Source organism: Anabrus simplex, chromosome 2 (genome assembly GCF_040414725.1).
Source record: "Anabrus simplex isolate iqAnaSimp1 chromosome 2, ASM4041472v1, whole genome shotgun sequence".
Classification (NCBI taxonomy): Eukaryota; Metazoa; Arthropoda; class Insecta; order Orthoptera; family Tettigoniidae; genus Anabrus; species Anabrus simplex.
The window spans coordinates 425,792,381-425,812,867 of record NC_090266.1 but is presented as its reverse complement, the minus strand read 5'-3'; the positions used below and the strand labels follow the sequence as shown (position 1 = coordinate 425,812,867).

At 38.5% G+C, this 20,487-nt stretch overlaps 1 protein-coding gene across 1 annotated transcript in view; it reads left to right on the top strand.

Moving 5' to 3' along the window:
• The window catches only part of Pi4KIIalpha (phosphatidylinositol 4-kinase II alpha), a 281,979-nt gene that overhangs the window by 213,384 nt on the left and 48,108 nt on the right, over positions 1-20,487 (top strand). The window contains exons 5-6 of the mRNA XM_067140835.2: positions 2,504-2,737; positions 8,336-8,563. Of these exons, the coding sequence (XP_066996936.2) occupies positions 2,504-2,737; positions 8,336-8,563 (462 nt within the window). The remainder of the gene's footprint in view (positions 1-2,503; positions 2,738-8,335; positions 8,564-20,487) is intronic.

Below are 20,487 nucleotides of genomic sequence, written 5' to 3'. Positions count from 1 at the left end.
CTGTTGCAACCTTTACCACACCATATTGCAGGTACAGTCTAGTTTGTGTTAGAGCTAGTTTATTGTAAACACAGATTTCTTCTAATTTTGGCTTGTCGTTTCTCTAATTGTGTGTATTTCTCTTCAGTTTTCTCTATTTTTCACAGCTACTCGGAACTGACTCGCTTTCAAGGCCCACCATGTTGTAAACCATAATCATTTGACTTCAAGCGGGTGCACTATTGGCCTGAGGGAAATAACGTTCGGCTTAGCTCACTGTCGCACAGCAGTTACACGAATTTTCATTTTCGTGTATATGTAAACTAACTAAAAAATTGTGTAAAGAGCAAGAATACACCCACGATATCCCCTGTCTGTTATAGGAGGCTACTGAAAGGGGCGACCAAGGGATGATCAAATTCGAACCATGAGACTCCTTGTGATTAGTACCACCACGCGGGGAACAGCATGGGTCGCTTTTCCTTGTGCATAGTACCACAATGTTAGGTACCAAATAAGTTTGTGATTAGTAGCAAATGAGAGCGCGATGGCTTTTACAGTACCTGTGATTACTAGCACTATGAGCGACACCATGGGATGACGGAGCCCATGGTTCTGGCTTGCCTATGATTAGTACCCACTATATGAGGAACACCACGGGATAGTAAGAGTCTCTGTGGTTATCTGTGGTTAGTACACTTTAGTGATGAACACCATAGGTTTGCGTTGCCTGTCAATGGTGCCACAGTGTGCGAAACGCAGTAGGTCTGCAATACATGTGCGCATTTTGTTACCTGTGAGTAGTACCATAATGTGTGGAATACCGCGAGTCTATGCTACTCCTGATTAGTACTGCAACATGACAGCTACCATGGTTCTACTTTTCTAGTGATAAGTACTATTATGAGGGGCCGATGACTTGGATTTTGGACTCCTTTCGACTACAAGCATCATCGATTCAGTATGGTGCTATAGAAGCAGTCCCTTGGTCAGTAATACTATTGTTTTACACCAGCTTCTGTGCATGTGAGGCACTGTGGGTCGGTTTCACTGATTTGTTTTAAATTCATATCCATCCATCCATCCATCCATCCATCCATCCATCCATTCATTCTTCGTCCTAGCGTTTTGAATTGTGGTCATTGGAGGATTTTGGGTTTTTAATTCATCATTTCATTTCATCTCATTTCGTACCATTAGGGCCCGATGACCTAAATGTTAGGCCCCTTTAAACAACAGTCGTCATCATCATCATAAAAAGAAACACATTTTTTAATTCAGGTATTTATAAATTCAACTGTTTCTAATGTAAAGGGACATATATCGGTCAAACAGGAAGTATTTTAATGTGCTGTCAGGAACATATTAATGTGGAGAAGTACAATAGATACTCAGCTATGAACTCACACATAATAATTTTCATCATACTTTCACAACAGTAGATCAAGATCTGACTGTTTTACACATGTTAAATAAAGGTATCTAATAACTTCCTGGAAAAATAAACTAACAAAGCCATTAATGAAGATACAATCTCCCTTCCAATACGTTTCCTCATCCACATCATTGCCCCTCCTTCTATTGTGCCTCCTTCCGAACAGCTGCCCTACACACTGTCACCAGCAACACGAGGTAAGAACAAGAACATTGTTCTAAAGGGACCAACAGGGAAGTGAGCATTCAACTTTTTAACATCTAAAGAAATAGTAATAATCACCATACTTTCCTTTTGAAATGATAATATATTTCCTTCTTTTTTTTTCTTTTCTAGACTCCTCAACAATAAATATCTTCGAACCTTCAAGCTACACCAGCGTATATCTAACATCCGTATTACAGCACAGTTAATATTAAGAGGAGTTTCCCTTGCTAGGTCAGACCTTTTAACATCAACTCATCATGCACAAGTTGGCAGATTATAGGATAGATTTTAACTCTGTTTTAATTACTCAATTGTTAATGTAAACGTATCATCCTACATGACTGGAATATTACCATTGCAAGGACACAGTATACAAAGGACTGTACAATCATGAAAGAAGACCAAATCGTTACCCATACACAGTGTCTTGGAAAACTTTTTATTTTGAGAATGTCTATTGTCAATTTTGTATGCATTTTCTATATCTTATATCTTCTTTAAGCTGAAGGCATTCCATACAAGGGAACAAAACAATGTTTTTATAATTAGAATAGTGTATTTCCTCTGAGAGATAGCACCATATAATAGTATTGAAATGTGGACTCCTCTGAATTTGATTCAACAGCTAGTATTCAGTTTACATTGTTACAGAACCAACAATCTTTTTGTATTAAGTATTGTGGCATCAGTTTAGAGGTCTTCCTATGTGCATGCAACCCTGAAGTTTAATATTAAATCCTCTTCAGTTCTAATTTAATTCTTATTGGGCTATGAAAAGTTACAACGTTCTTACTGGTTCATTTCTAATTTTCTGGGAAGGTGTGAAATAAAAGTTCATGAGGATGTTGAATGTTGTGACTGACAGATTCTCTTTATTTTCAGATTGGTTCGTTTCAGTTGTTTGTTGATGGCTTCAAGGATGCTGATTATTGGCTTAGAAGATTTGAACAGGATCCCTTGCCCCCCAAAATTCAACGGGAATTCCAGTTACAATTTGAACGACTAGTAGTTTTGGATTATATCATTAGGAACACAGATAGAGGAAATGATAACTGGTTGATAAAGTATGTTCAGCCAAATATCCAACCACCTGCAGGTGAAATGGTGGATGCAACTGTGAGTAAAATTTGTGAATATATTTTGGGTATGTTATTGTTAAATACGTGTATGCTGTTTACTGAATTTAGAATACAGTGTTGTTCTGAGTATTACTATAAAGTTCTGGTGGTTAATTTTTGTATATTTTACTAGCTTCTGTACCGTACCCATTTTTGATCAATTATGTAGGTGAGATGGGATAATTCTCCTTAATAAATTGTTGGAGGTAATAAGTATTTTTTTCTTACTGCTACTTCAAAACTGTTTGTTAATTGTTCCCTGAGGGGAAGGATGTCCATTCTGATGCAAATAAATAATCTGGTTCAGTATAGCTAATTAAATAATATAACTGGAAATCCTGAAGTTATCTTTCTCAGCTAAATACCAAAAAATTACAGTTAAATCTACAGCAGTGAGCTCATGGAATTCAAAAGGTGTAATGTCTTCTTGCAGAGTAAAACTGTGTTGTTTACTCTCGTTGATGGTTGGCAAAGAGGAAGGACAGGTATAACTTACTTTTACAACCCTCCCACTCAGTCCAGTATTCAGAACGAATCATCTGCTCCTCTCCTTAAGTGTTCCCTTCTTTACTGGGTTTATAATGTATGAATTTCAAAAATAAACAGTTCATATTCATAGCTAAAGATTATATATGACAATGTTCTTGAAAAGAGAAACTAAAAGAATGTAAATGTTGTATAGCAGTATGTCAAATACTGTATACACGAATAATCCCCACATATTTTCTTTTCAAAACTTATTGGCAAGAAGTTGAGGTGCAGGAGTTATTTGCATCTGGGTTGGTACAATGCTCCTCACATAAAGAAATCTGAAAGTCGGTATTTTCCCACCCACTTTGTTGGCAACACTGTTCTCACCACAAGCAAGAAGTACTGTATGATGCATACATATGGTGTCATTTACATTACAGACTATGAATATCATTGTTGAATCCATATTGATGGTTGAACTTCTTACAAAATTGTACAAAAGCCATTTTAATCATCCTAGTCAGTACTATATGTTTTTTACGTCCAATTAAGACTAAAGTTCACACATAGACAGACATGTTTCGACCCAGCATTGGATCATCCTCAGTAAGACATGTATGATGTATTAAAAAACATAGGAGACACACAAAATGAAATGTCTGTTCACAGTTTTATAGTTGTTTAACTTTCATCATGCTTTTTTAGAAAACTTTTTAACTAAAATTTCATTTTGTGTGTCTCCTATGTTTTTTAATACATCATACATGTCTTACAGTGTATGACCCAATGCCAGGTCAAAACATGTCTATTTATGTGTGAACTTTTGTCTTAATTGGATGTAAAAAATATATTGTGTTGACCAGGAGGTTTAAAATAGTTTTTGTACAATTTTGTAAGAAGTATGGTGTCATTTGCATGGTGTCGGTTTAAATAGGTGCATGTGTTTAGGATAGTTGGTGTGAATTCTCTTCATAGCTCATTCATGGCTAAAGAAAAGCTTTGCATTATTGAAGAGGTAGAGCAAATCGGTAATCGCACTGTGAGAAGAAAGTACAATGTGTACAAGAGTTGCATACACATTTGGAGGAAAAATGAAACTTGTCTTGAACGAACAGTAACTGCCAGGCATTTGGCAGAGAAAAAGCAACCTTGCCAGAAATCGAAAACAGGATATGTGAATATGCGACTGGGAAAAACTGGTTTGGATATACTGTCACGAGTGAAATGTGTCGAGGCTAGCTGTGGATGGCTCACCCCTGCCTCTGAAGGAAATAACTTCAGTTTTATTAGGATAACGAGCATTGCACAATGTTGTCCAGCGAATTATGAAGAAATAGTTGTGAATTTCCTCAGATATATCAAATTCCCATTTAATCTTATGCATTGGTAATGCAGACTGAACAATATATTTTGAAGATTATGATTCGATGAGTTACTTCAAAATTTTATCATTTATTGAACTGTAGTATTTACAATTTTCAGTATGAATATTTAACAAAGCTATGCCAACACAAAAGAAAAACTTTTTTCGGTATTTCCCTTCCTAAAATTAGAGTACGGGGAGTCATTTGATGACAATGATTATTTGTGTATATACTGCACCTGTCCAGGAGATAATTTAATTATCTGAGTTAACAAATACAATGACTGAATGGAATATGTTAGATGAGACCTTCAGAAACAACCCTGGCATTGAAGTCCATCCTCCCTACTTTCACATTTACCACAGCTAAGCTCGAGAGCAAAATGGGTCAATGGTCTGTTTGCTATGAAATTGGGTGCTAACTTAATTATCTAGAAAGTAGGGGAATCTAAATATGAGAGGAATACGACTTTCACTATTTAATAAACTGAGAAAAATAGATGCAAAATCGTATACGAGAAATATGCCATATGATCTTGCATAAAAGAAGTATACATTAGCTTTCTGAGTAGTGACGTAAATGTCTCTTTAGTCTCTATCTGATTTGCATCTTTGCACTTCATACTCATAACGTTATCGAATAGGTGTCCCCCTCCTACAAATTATCGCTGACATTTATTATATTACTACACACTGAACGATTTAAACAAATGCACATAATGAAAGGCACATCTCGTAGAATGAATATAATTATTCGCTATTCCTGTTTTATAGTTTCATGGTGGTTGAGGCATTTAATAAAGCTATATTAAGCGCACTTCAAAGACACGTGAAAATCATATCACAGTATTAGCCTATTAACTCCTATCTGAATATTCTTATGAATTACTATACTGTCGCATAACGCTAGTTTCTCCAGGATATTCTTAAATACTATCTTACAAAGCAGATTCCAAATGACGTTTTTCTGCATGACAATACATTCAATGAATAATACAAGCGCACAACATAAGAGATGAACAATAGCAATTACCTGAAAAAGAAATACAAGGAATACCACATTTTATATACAAGAATGCATGTGGAAGGTACAATCTGTCCAGGGTTACTGACAGTGATCATGGTCATCACTGTCACATGAGGTCGAACCCATGCTCTTCAGACATACGGGGTACATTTTCCTGAAATTCCCTACATCGATTTGATTTAATAAAGAAAGAAAATGGGAGGAATTCTTTCATCTTGTGAAATATTGATTCTACAATGACAATAGTAATCTATGATCCTGCATGTGAATGTTATATTATGGTGAGACAAAATGAACACCTCGCCCAATGTTACATGCGCTGGCCAGGCAAGGAATCCGCTCGAGCCTCTCCCTATCTCAGACAAAAGGGGCCACAAATATGTCAAGGAGCTCTCAGCTGTGGGCTGCTCTTGCATTCAATCTCCCACACTCTATGCGGCAATTTCTATTATTATTATCATCACAGAAAGAGTATATCTCTTCCTTGATAATCGGGCTTTTATTAACCTCGATATCATTATTCACGGTGCGGCATCTTACTTCGCACTAATATATGTAATCGTTTGAAGATTCACATTTCTAAATTCAATCCAGCCTTCCGAACACTGACATGCGAGATGAGCTCTCACCCTCACACCGGTATCTCAGACACATGCATATTTTATTTAGAAGACTCTATCCATCGGGTATTTAAATTAATTGTAACACTCGCGTGCTATATCAATCATGGTTCGCACCTTGTTGTCTCTTCACATCATCCGGTCACCGGTCTTAAAAATACAAACTGGGAGGTCACCTATATTACATGTGAAGCACTAAAGAAATAACTTTGAAACCTTTTGACGACTCATAGCAATCTGTGAATTGGTGATGGCTGAAAATAATCTAACTTTATTAATGATTTTGTTGATCATATCTGGATTGAACCCGTTAAATCTGGCTGTTTCTTTTATAAAATCTAATTCGTTTTGTAGATTATTCGGTGTAAGAGGGATTTTTAATGCCCTGTATACTAAACTGTAATAAGTGGCTTTTTTTTTATGGGAATTTGTGTGCAAAGATTCGTTTTTTATTGTATTGTATTGAATTGTATTGAATAGGTGGGAGAACAATATAAACATTTTAGTGTTATTTAATACAATCGGACGTTGGCGGTTAAAGCTTGTGTAGATACACAACTCAATTCCATATTGTGGCAACTTTGTGTCTGAAAATCATAAAAGTAGTTGGTAGGATATAAAACAAATAACATTGTTAGTAAGTGATAAGAAATAGAAGTTCTTGGCATTCTATGTCCCTCAGATTTGGGACAGACTCATACTAATAGTCTTCCTGTTAAGCCGAAGAGAGATCAGTAAAATCGGTACTCAAGAGCTAAGACTAGAAAGTTCTACTGTGTGAAAATACTCTACATTGCAAAGGCAACATGAATAAAGAGAAGCATACCTGAATGTAAGCTCAGAGGAAAGAAATTTGCGACGTTGAAATTTGTAAGATTAAGTGGAGATATTGTAAATAATGTTAGAATGTCAGTATGTGTGTTAGTATATCTTACTAATTTTTAAAATAGGATTTAATGGTGTAATTTCAATTGGAAGGAAATTACATAAAATTTACCACACAATATATTTGTCATCCTCTTCAGGGAGGCTTGCATGACTATTGGAAGTAGTAGTTGCAGTGATATCGGATCAGTTGTGATCAAGATACCAGACTAACTAAAGGTATGGTGAAATTGGATGGGCTGAAAAAGTCTCAACTACATTTTCAGAAAATGCATTGGCAGCAGTCTGATTTCAGCTGGGTTCGATTGTGTTATTTTGGGTACAGAAAGCTAACATCTGACTTCACCACCAAGGTCAGCAGGCAGTAGACAACTAAACTTCTAGTGGAAAATACAGGCGTTCTTGGGAAATATGAGCAACAAACGGCTTGTATAGATTACTTGTATTTTTAACTAGGGTGCGGGAATAAATATATCAACACACAGTATGTCCATCTCTGTGGTAGATGAAGCTGGGTAATCGTATTGACACACATCCACTATTGATAACTCTTGGGGGGTGGTGGTGGTGGTATTTGTTCTTCTTAGGGGGAAAAAAAAAAAGATTGTTCTTGTGGGCATCAGAACTGTGGAAGGTGTTTGCCTGGTCTGATGAATCTCGTTCTGCTTGCAAAACATAGATGGCAGAATGTCCACATCATTCAGTAAGAGAGGGGGGAAACAAACTGGTGATTTTGATCATCATACTGGTAGGATACATAGTTCTGTTGCTCATTCTAAGTATTTTGACTCGTTCACGGGGCTAAATATTTTTGAACATATAGAACATCTTTTGTTAACTGGTACTTTGAACAGGATAGTACACTTTGAATTTTTTTTTTTAATGCAGAAATATCAAGAAATGGGACTTAGGGGTAGACATACATTTATTTGCGAAGTATGAGAAATGCTCCTAAGTTATGTCGTCCAGTACAGCAGTGCAAGAACCATACCTAACATGTAGGTCTCAGATCTCCTTTGATACATTTAAGAATCTTCTTGAGTTTGTTTGCTAAGATAAAAGCAGTTTTGAGAGCAAAAGGATTATAAATTCAGCAATAGAAAGGTGGTTATAATGTTTTGGCTCATCTGTGTAGGTTCACAACTAATTATAATCTAAAGATTGGATTTTCCTTATCTTTTTGAAATATTAAACTATGTCTAATATTATTAATTTTACTCTCTCTTACAGGATTGGAACATGGTTCAAATGCCAGAGATAGCTATAGCAGCAATAGACAATGGACTAGCTTTTCCCTTCAAGCATCCTGATTCATGGAGAGCATATCCTTACCATTGGGCTTGGTTATCGCAGGCCAAAGTTCCATTTAGTCAAGAAATTCGAGAACTAGTTCTTCCACAGCTTTCCGATATGAACTTTGTTCAGGATTTGTGTGATGATCTTTATTTGCTCTTTAAGGTAATTATAACACTGTAATTCAGTTTTCAACATTCTTGTACTTTTACTGTTGTTTAAAGCATTTCACATTTAAGAACAACCATAGATACTATGAAACTGTAGAAGTTTACGACTGACTACCTTCTTTATAGATCCGGATTCTTCAACTGTATGTTAAATTTTACCTAACAAATGTTAACTAACAATTGTTATTAATTTAACACTTTGTTTAAAAGTGCCCTGTTTCACAAACACATTTCCAACATTTGTTATGAAAAAATTGTTAAAGACAAATTAACACATTTCAGTGAGATTTCTGAACGCGTTTGGTAGTGAGCGTCTTTTGTTTCTTTACATAAAGCGCTCCTGGTGGTGTGTTGAATTAGTATTTTTTCACACAGACACATGGTTGACATTATTATAGGTTATGGTTAGTGGAGACTGGTAAGACGTAAACATGTTAAGTAAGAGGAACAAAAGTGTTATGATAAATGCGAGTTTTTATTTCATTTAATTTTAATTTAAAATTATGCGAATGTGCTTAAAAAATGAAAGAACCGACTGTTATCACAACATTCGATATAGCCTATTCTTAGATTCCTATCACCGGGAAAATGTGATAATTGATGTGTTTTGAATGGTTTTCAGGCATTATTTTATTGCGGGGAAAATAATTCAATACCTTGTTAATGCTGCAGTGACAGCAGGAATTCTTTGCATGGTTCTACACACTTTTTCTTGCACCCGTGAACATAGTCACCTACAATTACTTGAAAAGTGTCTCAAGCATAATATCTAACAAGTAGAGGCCCTGCGGTCAACAGATTTCACCGAGCTTCAAGGTACCTGTGGGGAGACACTCAACGGTAACTCATGTGTAAGGGTTTAAAGTTAACACGCTTTCGTTTTCGAAAAACATGAGGTCAGATGTTATTGCACAGAATCCACTTCGGACAAAGTGGAGGTGGTAGAACACTAAAAGGCGAACAAATTTTACTTAAACATGTCAGGTCCGCAACCTAATAACTTCTGAAAATTTGATGAATCCCCGATTACAATGCAAGGCATATATACATGGGAGCTAAATCATAGCGGAACGGAGTGGTGGCCAAATGGTCACCGTACTTGTCTGCGAACGTTGTAGACGTGAATTCGAGTCGCGTCGCAGCTATGATTTTTGCACAAAATAAATTAATATGTCCGCCTCTGTGGTGTAGTGGTTAGTGTGATTAGCTGCCACCCCTGGAGGCCCGGGGTGGATTCCCGGCTCTGCCACGAAGTTTGAAAAGAGGTACGAGGGTTGGAACGAGGCCCACTCAGCCTTGGGAGGTCAACTGATTAGAGGTGGGTTCGATTCCCACCTCAGCCATCCTGGAAGTGGTTTTCCATGGTTTCCCACTTCTCCTAACTTAAGGCCATGGCTGCTTCCTTCCCTCATCCTTGTCTATCCCTTCCAATCTTCCATCCCCCTGCAAGGCCCCTGTTCAGCATAGCAGTGAGAACGCCTGGACGAGGTACTGGTCATCCTCCCCAGTTGTATCCCCGACCCAGAGTCTGAAGCTCCAGGATACTGCCCTTAAGGCGGTAGAGGCTGTATCCCTCGCTGAGTCCGAGGGTAAACAGATGAAGAAGGAGAAGAAGAAGACGATGATTAAATTAATATTTGAAGGAACGTCAAGATAAAAATTGGAACAAAAATATTACGCAAATTGCAGTACAGTTTATTTTCTACCTGAAATTAATATAGGCCTAAACGTTCTCACAGTTACTGCTGGATCTCTTTCTATATATATTAATTCGAGGTAGAAAATAAAGTTCCACTGCAATTTGATTATTCATTTTATTCACATTGTACCTTCACATTCCCTGCAACAATGATTTAATTTGTATATTAAAAAAAGGTTGTCTATGGCAGGACTCGAACTCGAGTAGTCGCGGTTCGGACAAAAGTACAATGAACACTCGGCCACTGCTCCACTTGTTGAGGATGAAACTCTTTAAGTATATAGGTGTTGCATTAGAATCGGGGGATTCATACATTTTCCGGAAATTATTAGATTGCAGACCTGAGAAGTTTGAGTAAAATGTCTTCGCATTTTAGTGTTCTATCACCTCCATGTGGTCCGAAGTGGATCCTGCCTCATGATATTTGTCCTCACTGTTGGAAACTCTAACCTATTTTCAATATCGTCTAGTATCTTGTTCATTATGGCTTTGGTAATTAGAAATATATCTTCTGACAACTCTAGAAAGTAGTTATTTCTTAGTATGGGTCATCCTTTGCCTTATTCAGTTTATAAATAGTCTTCATACAGCAGTAAAGCTTCAAACTTAGGTCTTTTACATGCCTCCATTTTGAAATTTTAGCAGTTGTTAAGAGGTTGAACACAGGGCTGCTGCCAGGTTAATTTAACACAAGTATTAACAATTTGTTAGAGTTAACAATCCTTGATGAGACGACCATTTTGTTAAATTATGTGTTAAGTCTCCTTAACAGCAGAGTTAACACTTAACATTCGTTGAAGAGACCGGGCCATAATGTCACATTCGTAACTGTGCTAGCATTTGAAGGTTAGTATCCCTTTTGGGCTTCAGAAAGTACTCCAGAGTTATCAAAATAAGGGTATACAGAGGTGTCTGAATGTACACACACCTTAATCTTGATTGTATATGGAATTTATAGTATTGTTATGAATAGGTCCTTTTTATCGCTCTAATTTATTTCAGGATGACCCAATAAATGCGTCTATACACACACACACATACACACACACACACGTTTGAACACAGAGCTGCTGACCCCCACAACACACTGTGTCTCTTCCTTGGTTCGAATCCAGAGACATTCAAGTAATTCACACAGTCGAATACATTCAACTACCTAACATTAACAATCAAACAGCAATAGCTCAACAGTGCTAGACAGCTGTACAATATTCCTCATGACGACCACCACCATTAACACTGTTCCAATTATACTCACGACAGCTGTTCCACTCGCTGACCCAACGGCATGATGGTATGTACACAACTAGTACTCTACTCAGTACACAGCGATACTTTGATGACTGGCAGAGCACAGATGACAACCAGCACTTTTGCCGTCAAGCCCCAATTGCTCACTCCATGTCGGTACACATACAGTACTCTGGTCAGCACTCCATGGCAGTACACACACTGTACTCTGCTCAGATTCAGCCAACACTTGTGTTTTTTTCCCAGTCAGACTACCAAACACAAACACTGACTGATGGAACACCCAACACTACTGCTGCTCATTTGTGGCGACCTTGTATTTATAATATATATGTATGATATATTACTAGAATATTCAGGACTCTCTTAGAGACGGGGGCCGATGACCTTCGATGTTAGGCCCCTTTAAACAACAAGCATCATCAGAGACGGAACATTCCTGTTGCACCTTCCAGAACGTGCAAAGTAAAACCAGATAAAGAGAAAAGTACATGAAAAGACTGGCCATGCCCTCAGACTGGGAGCTCCCAGTTGACCCACTAGGCCCTTCGAGGAAATATCGAAGAGAGTTACGACTGGGCTGGCATATGACAGTATTATATTGCCTCTAAATATGGCTGTAGTTACAATTGATAGAGCCACCATGTGACCATTAGTAGAGTCAAACATGGTACGTGCACACTTGTTTTTGGGAAAACTTAAGACACTTTCTATGTTACATGTTCACCGGACAAAAAATTGGCCACCGCTGTAGAAATCATTACAAGCATCATTTAACACCGTGTAACTCCGCCTATGAACTGCATAAGTGCCGTGATTTGGTTAGGAAGCGAGTCCACAAGGTTGTGCAGGTATGTTGCATCCAGATTAAGCCACTCGCTGAGGATTTGATCACGCAATTCCACCAAATTGCGGGGATGCTGATAGCTGCGTTTTATCCGCTGTTCCAACGTCCCACAGATTTTCAATGGAATTGAAGTCAGGTGATTTTGCTGGCCAATTGTGATGTAGTTGGGTGGGGTAGTGTTCATAAAACCAGTCACATATGCGCCTAGCCTGATGAACTTTGCTGTTGTCATCTTGAAAAATCGGGGTAACAATAGCATATTATGCGGATGTTGACTGAAAGGCAACGCCTGATAATGTTTATTTAAACATTCTGGTTCATGTTAGTAGTCGCCTCAGTGAGTGGGCCAATCCATGATAAGAAAAACACCCCCAAAACATCACAGACCTACCTTTGGCTTGAACCTGACCTTGCACACCTCCAGGGTGAAATGCTTCATTTGGCCTTTAGTACAATCAGCAGCATTCGTTATTGGAATATAGGCAAAAACTTTATTTGTCAGACCACATTATGTTCCGCCAGTCAGCTACTGTCCAAGTTTGATTATTTCTAGCTCGTTAAAGACTTGCAGCTTTATGTGCCTGTGTGATCAATGGCCTCTTGTGAGGTGACAGACTCCAAATGTTCATTGCATGCAGTTCCCATCTCAGTGTTCTCTCGATGACAGGTTGGGATGGACCTTCATTCACTGACTGCAGCCATTTCTGTCTGGTTTGGAAGCGATTTTAATTCACAAGCCGTGAAATGCGTCTCCGGTCCCTCTCAGCCGGGATCTTTTTCAGACCTCATTTAACGTGTTTCATGGCTACGTGTAGTACACCACTGCTTGTAGACACGTTGAACAGTCTTCTGAAAAACACCAACAAATCCAGCAACTTCATGAACCATATGGCCATGGGCATAGCCAAACACGATTGCCCATTTTTGCTGCTCTGTCACATCCTTACATCTACTTATGTTGATGTTCACTGTACACTTGAAACGTCAATGTCTCGCTGATTGCTACTGCCTTATGCTCACGTAGAGGCAGTGCGCGTGCAGTTGAGCAGGGACTCATTCTCTGCACCATCTATACAAGCTTGCATGCGCACTAGGATGACTAATTTTTTGTCCGGTGACCTTATTTGCAGTTGGAGAATGTGCATGAAGTATGACGATGGCGACTTGAGTTTGGAGCACAACCAGCAAAATATCTGACAATCCCACACATTCATACTAAGTTTGAAACCGATTGCACTGCATTTGATATGCACAAGCAGAGATGTGCAATGTGTTGGACAGCCACAAGTCCTGTTTCATTTCAAAATGGTGTTGCAGTAGTTTATATACGCACAAGTCCAGCATGCTCATCAGACTGGAGTTTTGAAGATCAAGTATAAAACTCGTTCCTAAGAGTGTAATGTGGAAATGTTACATCCCAAGATTTTGAGACATGGTAACTGGTGATGAGTTTTTGTGGGTGTGGGGGAGAATGGTCTGTTCTAATGAAACACAATTTAAAATAAATTGTACAGTAAATTGTCATAATTGTGTTTATTGATCTCAAGAAAATCCTCATATTTATGTAGACATTGTGCAGTCTATTTACCAGGGGCTCATTGTCTGGTGTGGACTAAACCCTTCTTTCATGAGGGGGACAGCCACTAGCCCAGTGTACTACGACATGTGTTGCACATTAATTTTATTTTATTTTTTTTAATTTCGTGTGGCTATTTCTAGCAGAGTGCAGCCCTTGTAAGGCAGACCCTCAGACGAGGGTGGGCGGCATCTGCCATGTGCAGGTAACTGCGTGTCATTGTGGTGGTGGATAGTGTTATGTGTGGTGTGTGAGTTGCAGGGATGTTGGGGACAGCACATACACCCAGTCCCCGGGCCAATGGAATTAACCAATGAGGGTTAAAATCCCCAACCCGGCCGGGAATCAAACCCGGGACCATCTGACCCGAAGGCCAGTACACTGACCATTCAGCCAACGAGTCGGACAATTTTACTATTTATTTGTATGCTTTGTGCAGATGAGCAAATTTCCTTACAGCAAATTGCCACTACACCATGTTACTACTGAAACATTGGAGTTGTATCGTGCTAAAATGCTTTATCATCGCCATAAGACCTACCTGTGTCAGTGCGACAAAAAGCCAATTAAAAATAAAAATAAACTACACATGCTACATTCGATAGGATTCCCTCTACATTCACATGACAAAATGCCCCTCAACTTTTGCCTATGGGAAACCTCAAAGGATGTGGTGTATGCTGATCTATACTACAACGGGTAGTGCACTAAGCTACCCAGAGGTTTGCCATGAATGTACATATTCTATTTTGTTTCTGTATAACAGAAGGCCTAGAATAAAAGCGCAGCAAAGCTGCAAGAACACCAGTGGGAAATGCGGGAAGGAAGATCAAAGATTTCAATCCTTACAATTCACTGAAATGAATGTATTAACAAAGAATGAAACCCACTCAAATGTACAATAACATTATGTTAATAAGCTCAATTGGGCATACAATCACAAATTAGAGTTAAGTTTATCATTTATAAAGATTTTTATTAAAAAGAGATAAACAAAGCCTTGACAAATTTTTTCATTTCTGGTTCATGTGTGGCTTACTGTAGTCACGTCCTAGTTCGTGAACCATGGGAAACAGCTGAGTGGCCTAGTAAGTGGTCGTGAGAGTAGGGATGCCAGTTGTTATGGAATGGGAGTGGGCAACTCGGACATATTCTGAATCATGGCCCTCCTTGTACTCAGGCGGTTAGGACTATGCAATCCACTGGTGGTCCCTAACCCGTTAGAGGAGAGATCCTCACTTGGACTATGTGTAAGTAAGGGTAGCATCCTGCTTCACAGGATTTTTCATCAAGCACGCTGGGAGCGTTTTAAGCAAGTCTCGGACATATGGGTCTAACGGAGTCTCACTCCCATTTGACAGGCGAGGGACTCCTTGGAAACAGTTTGGTAAATGAAATGGAATTCGATAGCGAGCTGTCAGTATTAATGGGGCTAATGGAAGAAAGTAGAACTGACTTAGTCAGCAAAGAGGATGCATCTGGATGTGTTAGGAGTTTATGATATTGGGGTAAGAAACAACGAAGGAGAGATAGCTTATAAAGTATACTTGACGGGTGTTAAAAAGGGAAGGGCAGAGAGTGGGGTAGGACTGTTTATCAGGAATACTACAGCATGCAACATAGTTTCTGTTAGGCACGTGAATGAGCGAATGATGTGGGTAGATTTGGTGGTTGGAGGAATTTGGACAAGAATTGTCTCAGTGTATTCACCATGTGAGGGTGCAGGTGAGGATGAAGTTGACAAGATTTATGAAGCATTGAGTGACATCGTAGTCAGGGTCAACAGCAAGGATAGAATAGTGCTAATGGGCAATTTCAATGCGAGAGTTGAGAATAGAACTGAAGGATATGAAAAGGTGATTTGTAAATATGCGGAAGATACAGAAGCTAATAGGAATGGGAAGCATTTACTGGACTTCTGAATTGGCTGGAAGAGATGAAACTAGACCTGAAATGGTGAAGTATAAGGAGAAGGCAGGACTAAAATGGCTTCATAGAGTAATAAGATAACCATGGAGTGTTAGTAAGGTACCTTCAGATTGTACAAAAGCAGTAATTGCACCTATCTATAAGTAAGGGAACAGGAAGGATTGCAACAACTATCAAGGTATCTCATTAATCAGTATACCTGGCAAAGCGTTCACTGGCATCTTGGTAGAGAGGATCAGAACAGTGGGTTGAAAGGAAGTTGCATGAAAACTAGTGTGGTTTCAGACCGCAGAGGGGCTGTTAGAATCCGATTTTCAGTATGTGGCAGTTAATTGAAAAATTCTACGAGAGGAATAGACAGTTATGTTTGTTTTGTAGATCTAGAGAAGACTTATGACAGAGTACCGATGGAAAGGATGTTCACCTTACTGGGGGACTATGGGATTAGGGTTACATTATTAAAATCAATCGAAGGCATTTATGTTGACAATTGAGCTGTAGTGAGAATTGACCAGTAGAATGAGTTCTTGGTTCAAGGTACTTACAAGGGTTAGACAAGGCTGTAATCTTTCACCTTTATTTTTCATAGTTTACGTGGATCATTTGTTGAAAAGTATTAAGTGGCAGGGAGGAATTCATTTAGGTGAAAATGTAGTAAGCAGTCTGGTCTCTGCTGACGAACTGGTCTTAACCTTTTCCGGTCCAAAAAGGTTTATTGTACCTGGTCCAACTTTGAGGTCACCTCGACAATATGTTTCGTTCTACTTGAGAAGTTATTTATTGAAGTTCATTGATCTGATTGAGGTTGACCGATATCCCTGGAGTTTCTAGAGCAAATGTTTGTGCACAAAGGAAGCCGTTCTGTTATCTCCATGGAAATAATACGAGATATATGTAGCCGTGTATCGCCATGGTTACCCGCATCCGCGGCCTGTCAGCTGTGTTTACATTGAGTAATTCTGCACACTTGTACTAGGCATGTTTATCTGTGAATTCGAATTGCCTCAGTTGAATTTGCGATATAAAAGCGGCAAATATGATTGAAGAAGAAATACGTAGGCACGTTTATTTAGACTTGTGACAATGGTTATTTATTTGAATTGGACGAAGAGTTTAGAGAACAGTCAAGTGAAGATGAATGTGTAGTGAACTCCAGCGTTGCAAGATGTCAATTTTCTGTGGTAAGGCACAAAGAGAGTCCGCCAAAACATGCACACGGACTCCCCACCTAGTTGGTTTCTTAGGGTTATAGGTTATAAAGGTCATTCATCCCCTGAAACCAACAACAGATTCGTCAACTGACAAGTTGGGCCCAGGTATGAAATATTTACTACATTTACTGTCAACATATTCTAGAAAAATACTGACTTTCCGAGTTTTGTTTCTAAGTCGGATTCCTTGATTTTGAGTATTTTCTAAATGGAGCATCCAAAATATTTGTAAAAAATGTTTCCTAATGAAAGTTTCATTGAAGAAAGGCACACGAAAAACGAATACTTTAGACCAGAGATCTTTCATATCTGGCAAATGAGACGTTAGACTTTTGTTTGTTTATTTATTTATTTATTTATTTGTTTGTTTGTTTGTTTGTTTATTTATTTGTTTGTTTGTTTGTTTGTTTATTTATTTATTTATTTATTTATTTATTTATTTATTTATTTATTTATTTGTTTATTTGTTTATTTGTTTATTTATTTGTTTATTTATTTGTTTGTTTGTTTATTTGGGAAACCAAAACAGCAAGAAGCCGAATTACAGAGTTCTGCAAAGGAAAAATATATTTACAGTGGAGTAGCACGAGGCAAACATAAAAAAATAAGTGGAACAGTGAGGAAAAAAACCCTTCACTAGACTCATGTTTATAGAATATAATAATCATAATAATATAATTATAGTTACTAATAGAAGTTCTGAGTTTAATCTGACTAGGTAAAAATGTGCAAAATAAATTTGGACCATACTGTTGGAACATGTGACAGAAAATTGGACTGCAAAGGGTTAATGGCAGATTGTGCTGAAAGCCTGCAGCCTAATATCATGGAACTTGAGAATAGGTGCAATGAGTATGGTATGAAAATTGGTCTTTCTAAGGCTAAATTGATGTCAGTAGGGAAGAAATCAGAGGATTGAGTGCCAGATTGGGAATACAAAGCTGGAACAAGTAGATAATTTAAAGTATTTGGGATATGTGTGGTCCCTGGATGGTAGTATAGTAAGTGAGATTGATTCAAGGTGCAGTAAAGCTAATGCAGTGAGCTCGCAGTTGCGATCAGCAGTATTCTGTAGGAAGGAAATCAGACTAAACTATCATAACATCAGTCTGTTTTCAGACCAACTTTGCTTTATGGGAGTGAAAGCTGGGTGGACTCATGATATCTTATTCATAAGCTAGAAGTTTTTTTTTTTCATGTGGCTATTTCTAGCCGAGTGCAGCCCTTGTAAGGCAGACCCTCCGATGAGGGTGGGCGGCATCTGCCATTTGTAGGTAACTGTGTGTTATTGTGGTGGAGGATAGTGTTATGTGTGGTGTGTGAGTTGCAGGGATGTTGGGGACAGCACAAACACCCAGCCCCCGGGCCACTGGAATTAACCAATTAAGGTTAAAATCCCCGACCCGGCCTGGAATCGAACCCGGGACCCTCTGAACCGAGTCGGACGAGCTAGAAGTAACAGAAATGGAAGTAGCAAGAATGATTGCTGGTACAAACAGGTGGGAACAATGGGAGGAGGGTAATCAGAATGAGGAAATAAAGGCCATGTTAGGAGTGAACTTGGTGGATGAAGCTATATGCATTAACTGGCCTCAGTGGTGGGGTCTTGTGAGATGGATGGAGGAGGATATGTTACCTAGGAAGATAATGGACTCTGTTATGGAGGGTAAAAGGAGCTAATAAATCTCATATTTTATCCCATATTGGCTCAACACAACTAAGGTTAAGCTGTAAGGAGAATCCCACCTTCCAATACTTGTCAATTTCTATATAATGGTTTTATTAATTACATGATATAATCCAGCTTAATCTCTAGGACATGTTTCATTCCGATTATGGAACATCTTCAGCTAAAAGATTTGACAAAATGGCAAGACAATTAAAATTCATGGCATATTTATGATAAAATGAGCTAAAAGTTTTGACAAAATGACAAGCCAATTAAAACACATGTGATGGTTATGATCAGAAAAAAATGTTCATTCATGTTGGGTTAAAATTTCCAACAAGTCAGTGTCCAAGTGACAAAGCAAAATCGGTGTTAAAATTTCCAACAAGTCAGTGTCCAAGTGACGAAGCAAAATCGGACTCCAACATAAAGAAGAACCCTTACGCCGATTTTGCTTAGTCACGTGGACACTGACTTGTTGGAAATTTCAACCCAACATGAATGAACATTTTATCTTATCATAACCATCACGTGTGTTTTAATTGTCTTGTCATTTTGTCAAAATTTTTAGATGTTTTTATCATAAATATCACATGTATTTTAATTGTCTTGCCATTTTGTCAAATCTTTTTGCTGAAGATGTTCCATAATCGGAACGAAACATGTCCTAGAGATTAAGCTGGATTATATCACGTAATTAATACAACAATTATATAGAAATTGACAAGTATTGGAAGGTGGGAATCTGCTTATAACTTAACCTTAGTTGGCTAATAGGAGTGGAAAGAGACCAAGACGATGATGTTTAGTCTCGGTTTCCAACGATTTAAAGATAAGAGGTATAGAACTGAACGAAGCCTCAGAGCTGGTTACAAATAGAGGATTGTGGCAGCGATTACTAAATTCACAGAGGCTGCAGACTGAATACTGAAAGGCATAACAGTCTATAACAGGGCCTCTCAGAGTGCATGTGCGTGGTGCATGCACTGTGCACGGTGCAAGAGACGACTTGGCTTGGTTGACCAGAGTGCAGACCCCCCACTCCTCGATTTGGAGCAATAGCGCTTACTCTCTCTTTCCTCACGTCTGTCTCGCTCGCTCCGCCTGTCTCCCTCTGCCCCACTTGCGCCGTAGCGCTCCAAATCCAGGCTGACTTTAGCCGAGCATAGGCGAGTTGAGCCGAGCTTAGCCGAGTAGCCCAGAGACGAAGCGTTGATCCGAGCCATGCCGAGCGGCAGCGATGCACAGTGCACGGAGCTCTTGCACCTCTATCTGCATGCGTGACATTTTGGGCGTTTGAGAGGCCCTGGTCTATAATGAAGATGGACGGACGGACGGACGGATGGAAAATTAGGTTAAGAGAAACCGTGGAAGGAGTGGAGTGAATTTAGAATTTACAATTATGTTAATGCATCTACTGAAGATTTCCAAACATTTAAATCTAATGTGGTATTTTTATATAATATAAAAGAATTTCCCTCTGTATTTAGAATTTAGAAGAAAGTACCTTAGTACCGAGAGATATTTGAGAAAACTTGTTTACAATTCAAAATAGACGATACATAATTAATATATCCTAACTCTTAAGTAAACGAGACAACAATGAGGAATATAAACTCTGATTAAGTAATAGAAATAATGATCAAAGGGAGCTGTAGACTGAGACGGGGTGAGAAACAATAAGTGAGAAGGAGAACTAAGAGTTAGGAAGGGAGAGTTACATCACACAGAAACATG